The sequence below is a fragment of the Hemitrygon akajei genome, chromosome 8 (genome assembly GCF_048418815.1).
Source record: "Hemitrygon akajei chromosome 8, sHemAka1.3, whole genome shotgun sequence".
Classification (NCBI taxonomy): Eukaryota; Metazoa; Chordata; class Chondrichthyes; order Myliobatiformes; family Dasyatidae; genus Hemitrygon; species Hemitrygon akajei.
Genome location: NC_133131.1, coordinates 90,211,742 through 90,229,890, shown reverse-complemented (window position 1 = coordinate 90,229,890; position 18,149 = coordinate 90,211,742). Strand labels below are relative to the sequence as shown.

The 18,149-nt window shown below is 39.5% G+C and overlaps 1 protein-coding gene across 1 annotated transcript in view; it reads right to left on the bottom strand.

The window, feature by feature from the left end:
• Positions 1 to 18,149, bottom strand: part of LOC140732044 (thrombospondin type-1 domain-containing protein 7A-like) — a 547,816-nt gene that overhangs the window by 30,252 nt on the left and 499,415 nt on the right. Inside the window, exons 24-27 of the mRNA XM_073054149.1 lie at positions 16,799 to 16,916; positions 13,659 to 13,804; positions 11,415 to 11,589; positions 2,053 to 2,226 (exon numbers count right to left, since the gene is read on the bottom strand). Coding sequence (XP_072910250.1) covers positions 2,053 to 2,226; positions 11,415 to 11,589; positions 13,659 to 13,804; positions 16,799 to 16,916 — 613 coding nt within the window. The remainder of the gene's footprint in view (positions 1 to 2,052; positions 2,227 to 11,414; positions 11,590 to 13,658; positions 13,805 to 16,798; positions 16,917 to 18,149) is intronic.

Genomic DNA, 18,149 nt, shown 5'->3' with positions numbered 1-18,149 from the left:
GAAGGTTTCTAGGGGAACACTTATTATTGGACAGTTATTTTACTAATTCAAAAACATTATTGGCCTTTAACACATAGATTTAATTGGTTATTAATACCTAAAATGTGTATTATGATTGGTCCTTAAATATGCACATGATGGGATTCAGACATGCACGAAGTTTCCATTGGATCAACATTTGTATCCAGCTATTCAATTTCTGTATCAAAATGAAATTTCATTGTTGAAATTTTAGAAAGTTTAGTGACAGGGGCCAGGCTGTTTTCTTAGTGTACAAGCAAATAAAGTGTGATTAAGGAACAAGTGCAAGCTTTCACTCAAACTAAATATATATAGTTGATTCCGCTTATTTTGGCCTAATTAAGTGACTCTCCAAATTAGCTGAAATTCCATGGAACTAGCTAAAGAGGTATAGAAAAGACAAACTACCCTTTAGCTGAGTGACAAATTGTGTACTTAAATGAAATACAGAACAAATTAGAACACTACAGCACTATAAAACTGTGTATTAGTTCCTAATAGTTATCCAGTGTATGCTGCTGTATTATTTTGATCAAATGTAAATAACAAAATCAGCGCAGACATATAATGTAGATAATGGACTGTCTTCATATAATGCTTTCGATGAATGCATCCTCCAAATCTTTGTTTTCATTGTAACATTCAAGATGGTTGTTGACACCTTCAAATTCTTCGTAGTGCCTGACTTGTTGAAGTAGTGAAATTAATTTTCACTCCCAGCCATTCCTGGCACCTTCAGTCTTGAAACCACAATGAGAGAAAACAGCTCCAAATTGTCTTACTGCTTATTATCCCTAACTATCAGTGACAAAAATCACTACATTTTGGCCACTAACACTATTTAAAAACTGTTCTCGCTAAACATGAGGAGTGTCTAATGGGCATGGAAGTGCATGTGACTGATGCTAGTCAGAAAGTTCTTGGCAGCAGTCTCCTGTCCCAAAAAATAGCCAAAGAGAATCCCATCAATTTTCTCGTATTGCTTTTGTTTTTTTAAGTGTTTTTGCAAATAAATAGCTACCCCAATTAACCAATGGCTGATTAATGCAATCCACTGCTATTTTAACTTTGAGCAACTTTCTTAGGAGAACTTCTAAAGCATTTGCTCAAGTACTTAATGGTCCCGAATATGATGTAAAATAATACAGTTCCTTTCTAGTTCAATACAAAAATATGACCAAATAATTTGCCAAAGTCTGGGCTTTACTGGCATACTTAAAAATAAATACTGTCTAATCTACCACTTAATTTTTCTATTGGAAGTGATTCATAAACAAATATACTTCTGTGGCAACCTCAGTTTTTGGCAGTATCAAATCAATGCAAATTTCCAGCCATCTCATGGACAAAACCTAATAGACACATTAGTTTTAAAGTTTTATCTTACAAAATGCTGAATATTTTCACCTTAATTCCCCATTACACTGTGGGTAGAAAAATATGAATAGTGTTGCTAGTAATGACATGAGGAGTTCAAATGTGTGAGTGTAATTCCACACAGAACCAGGAGATGGGAGCATTCCTTTATAGACCAGCAGCAGCTAATGCGGGTAGACCTGGTTGAAAGGAGGACAGGACTGGCAATTCAAACATTCCACAATCATCAGGAATAGCATAGAGGGAATGTAGCTGAGGGGGTGATTTCAATACTGATTAAGGAATATCAGTACTGTCGCAATGAGGACAGATAGCTGAGAAGGTCCTTCAAATCAGACAAGATGAACAGAACTTTGGAGCTTAAAGGATGCAATCTCTTTGCTGAGGATGTAAGACAGTCAGCAGAAGATAGATGAACAGATATATAGACAAATCATAGAGGGAGTTAAGAATAATATGTCAAAGTAGTAGGGGATTTAATCTTCTTCAATATTAACTGGGATCACCTTAGAGTGAACAGCATAGGGGTGGTAGTACAAAGGTAATGCTACTTAAGACATACAGATTTTGAATCAGTGTCAATTGCAATCAGAATAATTCATTGCGAACCTGTTTGGGTTTTCGTTGGTTGCACAATGCGTCAGCTGTACTCACCTGTACATGAGCGGGTTTCCAGTGTCTGCTCAGGGCACAGGTGTTCGTTTTCCATAGCTTGGATGATCACTGCCTTAGTCCGTACTTGTACTCCACCGTGACCAAGATCTTGGTTATTCACACAGGTTAGCTGACAAGAACTCCACACAGACCATTCTGTGAGGTAACAGTCACCTGTTGAAATTAAGTGAAGAGTATTAGTTTAGAAATTCAATTACATTGTAACAATTATATTAGTGCTACGCAACTGTTTCTTTTCCCCAAGTGAAATATGAGAACAGCTATTTCTGAGCTGTTTTGCATGATCTAGATGTCATCTGGGAACTGGTCACTTGCTGGATCAGCTGGATACTGGATCAGTATTGTAAGAAAATTAGTTGACGTGACTCCAGCAATAACTGCTGTCTTCTCGTTACACAGTGTCTACCTTGGACCACACGACAACAAATTCCTGGCTTATATCATCCACACACCAATCACATTCCCTGAACAGACAGGCTCTGACCAGCTGAACCCCTGATTTTTCAATGGCCTCAGTGCTCTCTATTTCTGTTCACCATCAGTTCACCCAGCCCTGCCCAGGTGTCCATCTTAACTGTTTACCTGGCCCACATTACCAACCTCCATCCTGAACTTAGTTGCAATAATCAGCTCTCCCCAGCCCAACATCCTCCCCCCCCCACCACCTTGAAATCAGCCTTTGCCTGCCAGCCTTCTTTCCCCACAACTCCACCAGATCCAGCCTCAAACCCAGATGCAAACCTTCCTACATCTCTTCTGCTGTGACGACAAAATAAAGCAGGCATGCTAGCAGTCTATGCACCAAAGCTAACCTTATGTATTTATATTTATTCTGTTCTTTATGCTTATCGTGTTTTTTATATGCTGCCCCAGATCTTGAGCAAGGATCATTTTGTTCTCTTTTACATTTGTGTACCAAAGAATGACAAGAAACAATTTTGATTCTTGACATGTGGAAGTGTGTGGTGGTTAGCCAGAATTGAATTGATTGTTGGCAAGCTGTGAAATAAACTGTACAGATTACCAGTACACTACAATACCAAGGGGTGTGTAGTACTTTTGTCCTGTCAAAATTTCCATTCAATATTTCACGCCTTGTTGCAACATTCCTGCTGTGAGAACCATCTGACTCCCTCAAACTCAGGCAACATCCATATTGTTGCAGGAATCCTGGCTTGTGCCACAATGACTCAAAAGCAGAAAGTGGGTTAGGATTGATACGGAAATGGAATGATGGATGGGATTCCAGATTCCACTGCAAGGAGGCCATCCGTTAATATATGAATGCAAAGTATTTAATTTATTCTGGAAATTTTGTATAAAAGTAAGTTGTATCAAAGAAACAAAGTGAATTGTATCATAATCAGTACTTTGTGGATATACATTGCTATGAAATTTATCAAGTCAATGATTTGAATATAGTTCGCATCATCTAAGATTAATTTTATTGAGTTTGGGGAAATACATTTGTAAAAGGCACAGAAGTTCAATTCTATTAAGTAGGAATGCTATAATTGTATTCCTGAGCATGCTCTTCTAAAGATAGACTATAATGTCCACCTACTGTCTTAATAAAACACTTAGAACATCTGAGGAAGATACATACACAAAATGCTGGAAGAACTTAGCGGGTCAGGCAGCATCTATGGAAATGAATAAAAGTTTGACATTTCGGCCATGACCCTTCTTCAGGAATGAAAAGAAAGGGGCAGATGTCCGAATAAAAATGTGGGGGAAAGGGAAAGGGGGTAGCTCAAAGGTTAAGTCAGGTGGGTTGCAAAGGTAAAGGGCTGGAGAAGAAACAAACTGATAGGAGAAGGGAGTAGACCGTAGAAGAAAGAGAAGGAGGAGGGGACTGAGGGGGAGTGATAGGTAGGTGAGCAGCGGTAAGAGACCAGAGTGGGAAATAGAAGAAGAGTGAAGGGGAAGGGTTGAGAAAACTTTTTTTTTTAACCAGAAGGAGAAATTGATATTCATGCCATCAGATTGAAGGCTATCCAAATGGAATATAAGGTGTTGGTCCTCCATTCTGAGGGTGGCCTCATTGTAGCATCAGAGGAAGCCATGGACTGACATGTCAGAATGGGAATGGGAATTAAAATGTTTGGCCGCTAGGAAGTTCTGCTTTTGGCGGGTGGAGCGGAGGAGCTTGATGAAGCAGTCCTCAATTTATGACGGGATTCATCAATGTAGAGGAGGCCGTGAAGTGAAGCAGGTGAAGTGTTGCCTCACCTGGAAGGACTGTTTGGGACCGGAGGTGAAGGAGGACGTGAATGGGCAGGTGTAGCACTTATACCACATGCAGGGATAAGCGTCAGGAGAGAGGTTAGTGGGGAGGGATGAATGGACAAGGAAATCACGGAGGGAGTGATACCTGAGGAAAGCAGAGTGAGGGAGGGAGGTAATGATGTGTTTGGTGGTAGGATCTCTTTGGATGTGGCAGAATTTGCAGAGGCTGGTGGGGTGGTAGGTGAGGACAAGAGGAACTGTATCACTGTTAGGGCAGCAGGAAGATGGGGTGAGTGCAGATGGTCAGGAAATGGAGGAGATGCGGGTAAGGGCAGCATCAATGTTGGAGGAAGGGAAACCCCGTTCCTTGATGGAGGAGGACATCTCTGATATCCTGGAAAGGAAAGTTGCATCCTGGGAGCAGGTGTGGCAGAAGTGAAGAAACTGAGAAAAGGAAATACTGGTTTTACAGGAGACACCGTGGGAAGAGGTATAGTAGGGATAACTGTGGGAGTCAGTAGCATTATAAAAGATGTTGGTTGACAGCTTGTCTCCAGAGATGGAGACAGAGAGATTGAGAAAGGTGCCAGAAATTAACCAAGTGAATTTAAGGATAGGGTGGAAATTAGAGGCAAAGTTGACGAAATTGACAAGCTCAGCGTAGCTGCATGAAGTAGGCACCAAAGCAGTCGCCAGTGTAGCAGACAGGAAGATGAACACCTAAACTCAAAAGTATGACAAACTAGAATTCAAAACTGCTCCTGCCTTCCTTCCTAAAGAGTGATATATTGTGCCAACCTTACAGGCTATGATCGAAACTACCTGGCTGGGTGTGATTTACAGACAACCCTTCATTTTGTCCTCAGACCCTGAACTGGGCCTGTTGGCAGTACCTGCATTTAGGGAAAAGCAGAATTCATAAGTATTAAGTACAGTAGCCATTAGTTCAAGTTCAAATCAAATTTATTATCGAAGTATATTTGTGCCACCATGTGCTCTGAGATTAATTTTCTTGCAGGCATTCACAGTAAATACAAAGCAACACAATGGAATCAGTGAAAAACTGCACACAAAGATGGACAAATAACTAATGTGCAAAAGACAATAAACTGTGCAAATACAAAAAGAAAAAAACCAAACAAAATGGTAAAAATAAATAAATAAATAATAAATATGAAGAAAATTAGATGAAAAGTCCTTGAGAGTCCATAGGTAGTGGGAACTGTTCAATACAGTCAACCCTCCTTATCCACGAGGGATTGGTTCCGGGACCCCTCGCGGATACCAAAATTCGCGGATGCTCAAGTCCCTTATTCAACCTGTCTCAATGCGGTGGAGCTTAGGACCCAGCGGAACCCCAGACCTTATTTAACCTGGCTCAGTGCAGTGGTCATTAGGACCCAGCAACAGAGATCTGAATCTGCAGTGTTTCTGTTCATGAAAATAATCACGATTGAAAATAAATTGGAAATAATAAAGCGATTGGAAAGAGGTGAAATGCCATCAGTCATTGGAAAAGTGTTAGGCTACGTCAGTCAACAATCGGAACAATTTTAAAAGATAAATTGAGAAAGGCTCTGCCCCGATGAAAGCTACAATTATTACTGAGCAACGCAGTGGTTTAATTATCGGGTTTTGGGTTTTTGATCCTCCACGTCAACCTGGCACGGTGGAGAGCGCACTCAGGAGCAGTCTGTCACTGGATTGAACTTGGGAACTTCTGTTCCCGAGCCCAGCGCTGAAACATACGTTCTTAAGTGTTTTATATGCATAGAAAGGTAAAATATATACTGTATACTAAGACAAACGTTTGACTAACTGATGCTAATTAATACTGGATGTTCCTGTTCCGACTTACTTAGTAAGAGAACTTCCTATTTTTTTCGATCCTGATCCATGATAACCCATGCACATCCTCCCGTATACTTTAAATCATCTCTAGATTACTTATAATACCTAATACAATGTAAATGCTATGTAAAATAGTTGTTATACTGCATTGTTTAGGGAATAATGACAAGAAAAAAAGTCTGTACATGCTCGAACAACAAGAGCTGGAAGAGCACTTCTGGGTTTTCGCGATTCACGGTCGGTTGAATTCACGCATGCGGAATTCGTGGATAAGGAGGGCTGACTGTATTGAGGTGAGTGAAGTTATCCCACTGGTTCAAAAACCTGATAGTTGATGGGTAATAGCTGTTCTTGAATGTCTTAAAAGACCCTGTTGTATCTGCCTCCACCACCACCGCTGGCAGCCCATTTACATGATATGATTTGGTAACTGGATAATCTATATGTATTCACTAAATCTACAGATAACAGTTGGTTAATTAGCCTGCTTCAAAAGAGGCATTAGACATCTTCAGCTAATAGGTTTAACACCTTTACAACAGAGATCAAGGGAAGTTCCAGACTGCCTATTTTGCAATATAGCATGTCAAACAAACTAGGCCAGAGGCACATTTATTTTAACAATCTATATTTGAGGTATTTGTGCACCTAAAGAGTCAGCCTTCACAATACTGTGATAAAAGAAGTATATTTTAAATATCCAGGATATGTCCTCATAGGTTTTCAGAATATTGATATGAATTACTGTATATTCCGGAGTATAACCGGACCTGGAGTATAAGCCGACCCCCATTTTCAAGGTTAAAAAAGTGCCTTTTTCATGTTACCTTTGTATAAGCCGACCCTTTTTGTAGAGATTTTTGATTTAGCCAGAAAAGATCACAAGATCTCACATGCCGGTACTCAGCTTTGCCGGATCCGGACCCTGGAAAGTTTGTGAACCTGTACCTGCTAAGAAAACAGGCCTACACTTTGTAGAGCATTATAGGTGAATTCTTAATAAATAAATCAGGGAGGGAAATTTTGGATTAGGTTTCCAATGGAAAAGAATCCTCTGAAATGTAACCCCCGTGAAACCATTTAGTGCCCATCACAATCTCGTTAAAACATAACACGGGGTGGCGGGATCAGTATGTGCACTCAGTATGTACCGTGTACAAAAGATTAAAACAAATGTGATATGATGCTGACTTCAAGCTGAAGGTTGTTGATTTTGCTAAAGGAACAAATAATTTTGCAGCTGCTAAGAAGTTTAGTATAAACGAGAGAGAGAGTGAGAGAGTGGAGAAAGGCAGAGGACATGCTGAGGGAAATACCAAAGACAAAATGTGCAAACTGTGGGAAAACATGCCAGTGGCCAGAACTGGAAGAAAAAGTTTTAGAGTGGGTGAATCACCAGCGATCGTCCGGATACATTGTTACCAGAGAAATGATTTGAGTTCAAGCGTTGAAATGGGACGAAAAACACCGTGAGGTCAGTGAAAATTTCAAAGCTATGCGAAGTTGGTGCACCCGATTTATGAATAGACGTGATCTTCTGTTGAGACAAAAAACAAAGATTGCTCAGAACATTCCCGTGGGGTGTTGTTTACATTCAAGAACGCTGCTGGATGGACAAAGCCGGTTGCCTGAAGTGGGTTAAAGAAGTATGGCGTCGACGTCCCGAAGGTTTCAGGAAGGAAAAGTCGATACTTGTCCGGGACATGTTCAAAGCGCACTTGTCAGGTGAGACAAAAACAGCATTGAAAGCTGAAAATATGGACATTGCAGTCATCCCCGGTGGTTTGCTCCAGCCACGAGATGTGAGTTTAAACAAACCAAAGAATTCATGCGTCGACAGTGGAACCAATTTGACTCAAAAACAGCCAATAAATACGACCTGTCTTCCATGTATTTGTTTTTCAACAGTTGGCACCCTCTGTATAAGTTGACCCCCTAATTTTAGGACCAAAATTTAGGGCCAAATTCTCGGCTTATACACTGGAATTTACGGTACAATATTTTAATGCATTTGATGGTCTAGTCAGTTAAGATAAACCCCCAATGTAAATATGGCAGGGGTGGTGAACCTTTTACATTCCATGTGTCAGTTTTTTCATGCACGAGTTCAGATGCACCATACAACTCTTGAACCCCCATTCAATTCTTGTTAAAATATGTTAATATAGAACTCGAGCGTGAAAAGATCGCCTCTGAACTCGTGCATGAAAAAAATTGACGTATGGAATGTAAAAGATTGGCCACCCCTGAAATATGTGATTCAATGGAACCACTGCTCCATGTCTATCATACAAGTGTGACCCTTCAAATTGCATTCAATCACCTGCTGTTAATCTTTGTGCTTAAAAGTATAAAAAAAGTCAATATATACTGAGTTCAGAGAGAGTCTATACAAGAGCATCCCACTTGTGTGTACCCAGCTCCAGTCTCTACTTGGCCAATACAAAGTTATAGTACTTGCCCCTTGCAATAACCATATTGTTGTTGCCCTGCCCACTTGCAAATCCATGTCCTAGATGGGCTGATCTCCTGCATCATTCAAATATGCATCAAGACAGAGCAAGATCTAAATGGCAAGTAGGTTTTGGGCATCAAACCATGAGGTACCATCCCTGAAATGCATCACCGAGCTTTGACAGTTTGCCAGCTTTTATACATTGATCAATGATTCAGAATAGGCTGATTTGACTCGAAGTAGTAAACTATTGTTAAAAAACACAAATAAATTTATTTAATGGGATATTAAATCGCTAACAAATAATTGAATATTAAAATAAGCTAAGAACTTAGCTTTCTCTCCAGGACTGTCAACTCGATTTAAATGAATATGGTCTTCACTTGTATGTCAGACCCTGACAGAATGAAGAGGACTGGATATGAGGTACATCCAAACCCTCTCTTCAGGATGTCACTGTCCTTCTCTTGGGCTCTAAGGTAAGTCCAGAAATCTGACCTCCACCAGTTGGGACACTTTTTTTCTTTTCATCTCACCTGACTGGAAGTACTGAGGTGTGAATGGATGGTAGCCTGTGGTGCCCTTTGCAGCTGATCACTATCAGTCAACACCATTTGGGCCACTATAATAACTCTCATAAAGACTGACACCCAACATCAAGAAATTATGCTTTTCGTCAAAATTGTGGATGTTTAACTTTCACAGTCCAATGTCGTTTAAGCCCCATCTTATATCCAATGGAAAACAATGGCCTATGTTTACTAGTTATACTTATATCAATTAATTCTACAGTTTACAAGCAATGCAACATCCACACAGAAAATAGCACAAATATGCATTTCAAATGTAGGATTATCTATAAATAATAAATATTACACTTTGATCCTGCTGACAAGCTGTGTGATGTACTCTGAAGAGACATTAAAAAATAATGCATTGCACATTCATTCAGAAACAAGTGAGACCATAGGAGCTGAATTGGGCCATTTGGCCCTTTGAGTCTGTTCTGCAATTTCATCCTTGCTGATTCTTTTCCCTCTCAGACCCAATCTCCTCCCTTCTCCCCATATTCCTTTATGCCGTGACTAATCAAGAATCTATCAACTTCCTTCTTAAATATACTCAATGACTTGGGCTCCACAGCCACTTGTGGCAACAAATTCCACATATTCACCACTCTCCGGCTAAATCATTGAAACTGTTAGCATATCTCCGATTAACTTTAGAGTAGTTTCTATTCCCAGTATCAATACTGAAAATTGAAATTAGGCTGCCAGTCATTTACCTCATATGTGCCTACCTTCCCTTCAGCAAGATTTGAAAAAATCAGCTCTTCATTGTTTATTTAATATGGTTCTCTATTCAAATAAAGGATGGCCTATATACAACTCGAGAATTGTTTATAACTTCACTACTAAGTGTTTAATATTCCTCATTAATGTCTGAATACACATTTAAATTGATATTTATTAAGTTTATGTATCTATGTGACAAACTATTATAGAAATAAATAAGTTTATGATTAATTTAATAAAATATAGTTGACCAAATTTTAATATAAATAAACTGCTGGAGTGACTCAGTACATCAACCAGGATCCGTGGAGACCATTTTGGGTTGAGACCCTGCTCCAGATCCTTTATTATTGCAAATGAGTCACAAGAGACTGCAGATACTGGAACGTGGAGCAAAAATTCAAATGCTGGAAGAACTTCGTGGTCAAGCAGCATCCGTGGAGGCATCAGGATGGTTGACATTTTGGGTCAGGGCTGAGCCACTGATTACTTCCAGCAGATTAATTTCTGTTTAGCGTAAATGAATTAGTCAGCGAATTAAAAATAGCACAGAAAAAATTAACGTCCCAAACAGGTTCCAGTATCATTGACATTTTGTGATATTGTACAAACTTTCTAACTGAAGTACTTAACCTTTTATAATCAGGAATAAAAGAATATACACACACTGGCCTCTTTATTAGGTACCTGGTGAACCTGCTGTGATTTTCTGCTGCCGTAGCCCATCCACTTCAAGGTTCCACATATTGAAAATTCAGAGAGGCTTTTCGGCACACCATTGTTGCAACACACCATTCTGTCGGGTTCAACCACCAGTCTGGCTGTTCTCCTCTGACCTCTCTCATTAACAAGGTGCTTCCGCCTACAGAACTGATGCTACTTACTGGATTTTTTTTTTTTTGCTCCATTTTCTGTAAATATTAGACAATGTTGTGGATGTAAATCCCGGGAGATCAGCAGCTTCTGAGATTCTCAAACCACCCTGTCTGGCAACAACAATCATCTCATGGTCAAAATCACTTAGATCACAATTCTTCCCCATTCTGACATTTGGTCTGAACAGAACTGAACCCTTGACCATGTCTGCTTGCTTTTATGTATTGAGTTGCTGCCATATCATTGGTTAGTTAGATATTTGCATGAACAAGTAGGGGAATGATCTACCTAATAAAGTGGTGACTGAGTATATTCAATTATGGATATATGAATTACAGTATATCCCAAAATGTGATCATTATGGTCTATCAGGTCCTCTCTAACAAGACCAAACAACTGTTCTACATTCAGTTGCTACAGCAGAATTAAGAAGCTGCCCTCCCAATAGATTTGAGAATTTTGGGCATTCAGTATAAAACAGTGAGTTCAAACTCTTTAAATACACTTGCAGCGAATTAACCTTTGAACCAGGGATTCAAGTTCTGAAATTTACTTGTATGCAGATATGCTCTCTTTACTTTTCAGCAGCATCATTTCTGTCAGGGGTTGAAAAATAGTCCTAGAGGCTCCAGTACCTGGACATGGGACAGCACAGGATGCCTGCAGAACAATCTGTTTGTCTCCGTTCACCACAGGCTCCAGGTCAGCACATAATTCGTCATCAACCAACTTGCCAGAATCGCCACTGGTTCCATCAAACACAACGCATGACATGTTTCGATACTTCATCCCACTTCCACACTGGGCATCCTTTAGTAAGATAAAGAAGTAATTGTGATTACACTGAAAATCAATGTTACAGCCTTGAATATTCATTATAGAAGTTGCTTTAAAGTAAAGGTAAAGCACTTGTAGTTGTCAAGCATGCTGGTGACATAAATATTACCTGACAAAACTCTTAAAAGTTCAGAGGAGCTGAGAATCTTAAGAGCACAGGCACACTAATCTATTAGAGTGCAAGTTGATAATAAAATTAAGAAAAGCACATCTTTGGTTTAATAAGTAAAAAGAAATTCTACAAAAAAAAAACCAAAATGTTTACAATGCACAGCGCTAAAGAGGCCACAGTGTGACTTTCTTTGGTTGTTTTATCTTTGGAAAGATGGAGAAGCACTGGAAGGTGTACAATAGATACATAATAAGGTGATTTTTAAAATAGACTTTACATCTATGGAGAACAAAGGTTAAGAGTACTTTGGTGTTCAAAATTATTTGTGGTTCATTTAAGTTAGAAACCAGAAAAATAAAAATACAGCATCATGATTTGGGTACATTAATTTAAGATTTGAATTTCAAGAAACAAACTGTCCGAGATGATGGTGCTATTTTAACCCCTTATGTTTCTTAAGAAAGAAGCTGCCAAATGTTTGAAAAATAAAGAGATCCTTGGACATGAGTGGAAATTAAATGAAAATTTCTTCGATCTGATCTAAAATTCTTCATGATATTTATGAAATTTATCCATAGCTACTGGAGTGCTCCACGGAACAGCACGTGCACCAGTCCGTTCCTTCCCCCGTCATGTCCTGAAATTACAGGTAGAATAATCCAATGGGAATTCTTTGTTGCATTATAGTGGGGAGGTAGTTAAGTGGCTCCTCAGTATGAGGCACATCTGCCTTCAGATTACCCAGATTGTCAGGGTCAGGAGAACTACTGGGCAATTATAGATACCCTTGAGTCTTTTCTGTCAGCTTACAAAGATTGTATTAGAATTGCATCCAAGATTTATGTACTTAAATTTCTATGGTAGACTTTGAACCTGGACCTTCTGCCCTTGAATTGATGGAAGCACAGAATGAACCTTGGCTGACACCTTAGTGGTTTTGAAAATATTGGGGAGGTAAATACTTTCTGTTGCTACACTGTTTCGTTAGGAATGGATCTTTGAAGCATGCTCTGTGAACGTAGGCTCCTTCTGATTTCTGGAAGTGACTAGCTGCTATTTCAAATATTCTGTGTCTCTCTGACTCCTACATTGAGCACCATTCATTGCACAGCAACTCCATCACTGAGCACTTGCCCATCTTAATGCACAGAACTGTTTCACTACACAGATCATTTATTAGTAGTATAATTTATTACTCACAGCTGTCATTATTGCAGCAAATAAGCTGCATCAATCATGTCCTGAAAAAGTGAACACCTTTCAGATAAGTTAAATGAGCAAAAAAAACATTTAAGCTAACATAAGTCAAATATGAAGTGTTAGAAAGAATAGCATTTATCAAAGTTTACTCAATTAATCTTGTTTAGATTTATGGTTTTTGTGAAACTGTGAAATAAATGGGATTTAAAGGCTTTCTACAGTGGTGATCAGATTACAATAAAGCAAACTTTTGAAAAGCTGGAGGCACTGCTTGAGCTACTGAAGCAAACCACAGTATAAAGGGGTGATATGGCTCACACATCTCAGCAGGGTAACTGTCTTCCTCCGCCCAACTGTTAATTCTCAGAGACATACCCTCAGTCTATTTTTTCATCCTTTACCTCCTTATCTGAGGTTGCAGATCCACTCTGGCAGCTCTCTGGTCCCATATAATTTAACACTCAAACTTTAAAGAAGGGAGAAGCAAGAAATTGCAGAGTGAAAAATAATAGCTTTAGAAAGCAGAAAAATCAAATCAAAGAGTGACCATAAAACCATCTGTAACAACTACAAAGAAAAGACAGATTATTCCAATTTTGTACAATCATCACAAAAATGATGGCTGTGCTAATCTGAGAACAGGAGCAATTATTTGGTTTATTTATCCTGGAAATCACTGAATGAAGTTGCTTCTACTGTTAGCATACAGAACAGAGTGTGGTTAATATACCTCCACTTTACATTGGCCCCATTCACTGTACTGCCAGCGATAACAAGGTCGGATTGGGCATGATTTGGACTGTTCCAGCTGCATTACGCATGGTCTCCCATCTCCCTGGAATGGCTGAATCAAAGTCCTCTTTCGTTTCATTATTCCTAGATACAGAAGATACACATGTCACATTTTCTTCATTATAAGAACCTAATTTTCTCCTCCTTCATACTTCTATAAAATCTGCAATTGAAAGGATGTAATGAAGTTCAATTCTTAATGTATATTTCCATGAATTTGAGTACATACATGTAGATACTAAGATATAGCATAAGACCATAAGACATGCAGCAGAATTAGGCACTTCTACTAAGTTTTATTGACCCTCCACGAACAGTCAAAGAACAGAAAATACAATACCAGTTAAACAGGAGTTTCTACTGCCAGCTACATGTTCCTCGCAGTCCCATTTTGAATCTCCACGTGTCCATGGGGCAACTCACATCCACGATAGTTGGTCTACTACAGAGTTACCGTCGCCAGCACACTTGAGGCATCTGCTTTTATATTCATTCCTTACTAATTCAAATCTTACATTCCAGTGTTATTGGCTGTAGGTCATGTGACTGACCTTTAACACTTTTTTTATTGGCTCTGCTCCAGGCCAGCATCTATTTATTGCCCTCTACCCAGCAAGTGACAATTGGTAATTTATGGCTCTTTGTTCTCCATCAGCAACTGGCTTGAATCACGCAGAACAAATTCAGACCCCAACAGTCGAAAAAACTGCATGTTAAATCCAACCAAAGAACACCTCACAAATAACTTCTTATTTAGAAATGATCTTTAGTTCAGTAGATTACCAGATGCATCATTTTGTCACCTTTAAAACACTGATCAAGCCAAATGATTAGCTCACAAAATGGAGAAGTATTGATAAAATGGGAGCCACCATCTTCTATGTCATGGCAAGAACAATGGCAATTCATCTGCCTGCTTCTACTGTCCTTGATTCATTCAAATTCACTGATTTGCAGATGAGTTATTTCTGCCCAACACTTGCTTTTGTATTCTAGTCCTTTCAAAATGAATGCTAATGTATTTGCCTTCCTCACCACTGACTCAACTTGCAAGTTACTCATTAGGGAATCTTGCATGAAGACCTCCAAGTCATTTTGCACCTTGATTTTTGAATTCTCTCTCCATGTAGAAAATAGTCTAACACCTTTATTCCTTCCAACAAAGTGCATGACTATACACTTCCTTACACTATATTTCACCTGCCACTTCTTTGCCCATTCTCCCAATCTGTCTAAGTTCTGTAGTCTCCCAGCTTCCTGAATAGTAGCTGCCTCTCCACCTGTCTTTGAAGCATCTGCATACTTGATTCTGTTGTCCAAATCATTTTATATAATTTTAAAAGAAGCAGACACCTCTGCGGAATACTACTAGTCACTAGCAGCCAACAAGAAGAGGGTCCAATTATACCCACTCTTTGCCTCCTGCCAGTCTGCCAATCTTCTATCCATGTTAGTATATTTCCTATAATCCAATGGACTCGTATCTTGTAAAACAGCTTCATGTGCAGCATCTTGTCAAAGCCCTTCTCCACTGACTCTCCTTCATCTATGCTGCCTGTTGTTTTCTCAACAAATTCCAACAGCTTTGTCAAGCAAGATATTCCCTTAAAGAAACCATGCTGAGTTTTGCCTGTTTTATCATATGCCTCCAAGTACTCTGAAATCTCATGCTTAATAATGGACTCTAACATCTTCCCAACCAGTGAAGTCAGGCTAACTGGCTTATAATTCCCTTTCTTCTGCCTTCCTCCCTTCTTAAAGAGTAGAGTGACTTTTGCAAATTTCCAGTCCTTTGGATCATTTCAGGATCCAAAGATTCCTGAATGATCATCACTAATGAATCCACAATCTCTTCAGCTACAACTTTCAGAACCCTCGGGTGTAGTCTAACTGGTCCAAGTGGTTTATCTATCTTCAGACTTTTCAGCTTCCCAAGCACCTTTTCTTAGTAATAACAATTACACTCACTTCTCTCAGTGACACTCTCATATTTCTGGTATACTGCTAGTGTTTTCCACAGTGAAGACTGACACACGATACATAGTTATTAAGTTTGGCTACCATTTCTTTCTCAGTCATTATTACCTCTTCAGGGTCATTTTCCAGTGGTCTGATAGCCACTTTCACCTCTCTTTTATTCTTTATATATCTGGGAAAAAAACTCATATCCTCTTTTGTATTATTAGCTATCTTCCTTTGTATTTCATCTTTTCTCTTCTTTTTTGTAATTTATTTTTCTATAGAAGTTCAGCTTTTTTTTTTAGTTGCTTTCTGTTGGTTTTTGAACGCTTCCCAATTCTCTAACTTCCCACTTCCCACTAATTTTTGCTATATTATAATTTCCTTTTATGCTGTCTTTGACTTCCCTTGTCAGAATATTTGCATCAACCTCCTTTTAGAATACATTTTCATTTTTGTAAAGTATCTATCCTGTATCTTCTGAACTACCCCCAGAAACTCCAGCCATTGCTGTTCTGCCATCATCCCTGCTAGTGGCCCTTTCCAATTAAATTTGACCAATTCTTCTGTCATGCCTGTTATTCCACTTACTCCACTGTATTACTGATAGATCAGATTTTAGCTTCTCCCTCTCAAATGGCAGGGTGAATTCTATCATATTATAATCACTGCTTCCTAAGGTTTCCTATACCTTAAGCTCCCAAGTCAAATTTGGGGAGCCAATCCAGATTTGCCTTTCCCCTAGTGGGCTCAATCACAAGCTGCTCTAAAAAGCCATCACATAGGCATTCTTTGTTCCTATTTATAAATTCAATTCACTTTCCAAAGCAGCTACTACTGCTTTGCTGATAATGCATATTGAATGTTCGAATAGATTAGAGGTACGACTGTTAAAATGTACCTGAATGTGAACTAACACTGTTAGATAAATCACAAAATGCTAGAAACTGAAGAGAGAAATGGGCCTTTGCTGTAAAATGTTACTTCTGATTTTTCTTCCACAAATGCACCATTGTTTTGTTTTTATTTTAGAATTTTGACATCAAATTATTTCTAATTTTCATTTCTTAAAGTTTTACATGCTGAGCTGAAATGAATTGCATTAATATCAATACGTACCTCCAAGACCACATGACTGTGAACAATCAGACCAGGGTGACCAGTCAGAAAACAGACAATTCACCGGGCATTCCACAGTACATGATGCATTCATCTGCCATGTCTTTTGTAAACCCAGCTGTTAACAGAAGCAAAGAACACTTTCAATTTGTTGCTTGGCCAGTTGTTAATTTTAGGACTCATAAAAAGTTAGCTGTATGGGATAACAAGTCTTTCCATTTCCTCTGAAGCTTCCAACCTGTAACAGTGGTTATGTATTTGCAAAATTATCACCTAGGTACAACTATCCTCAGAAATTTGATCTGGTTATTGAATGAATCCACTCACTTTCATTCCATTTGATAAAATTGGATAGGTTCCTTTTCATCTCCAACAGGATTCCACCACCAAGCATATCTTTCCCTGCCCCTCTCGTTTCTGCTTTCTTCAGGGATTGCTCCTTATGCGACTCACTTGTCTATTCGTCCCTCCCCACTGATCTCCCTGCTAACACTTAACCTTGCAAGCTAAACAAGTGCTATACCTGCCCCTACACTTCCTCCCTCATTACCATTCAGGGCTCCAAACAGTCCTTCCAGGTGAGGCAACATTTTACTTGTGAATCTGTTGGGGTCATCTACTGTATCCAGTGTTCCCGGTGTGGCCTCCTGTATATTGGTGAGACCCGACGTAGATTGGGAGACTGCTTCATCAAACACCTGTGCTTTGTCTGCCAGAAAAGGTGGGATCTCCCAGATCTCCCATTTTAATCCCACTTTCTATTCCCATTCCAACATGTCAGTCCATGGCCTACTCTACTGCCACAATGTGGCCACACTCGTGTTGGAGGAGCAACAACTTATATTCCGTCTGGATAGCCTCCAACCTGATGGCATGAGCATTGATTCTTCAAACCCCCGGTAATGGTTTATCTCCTTTCCCCCGCCTTCTCATTCCCCATTCCCATTTCCTTCTCTCACCTTATTTCCTTACCTCCCCATCACCTCTGTCAGGTGCTCCTCCCCCTTCCCTTTCTTCTATGGCCTTCTGTCCTCTCCTATCAGATTCCCACTTCTCCAGTGCTTTATCTCTTTCACCAATTGATGGTCCAGCTCTTTATCTCACCCCTCTCCTCCTCCTGGTCTCACCTATCACTTACTACCTTGTATTGCTTCCTGCCCTTCTCCCACCTTCTTATTCTGACTTCCCATCCTTTCTCTCCTGTTCTGATGAAGGGTCTCAGCCCAAAACATCGACTGTTTACTCTTTTCCATAGATGCTGCCTGGCCTGCTGAGTTCCTCCAGCATTTTGCCTATGTTGCTTGGATTTCCAGCATCTACAGATTTTCTCGTTTGCTTTGGGTTCCTTTTC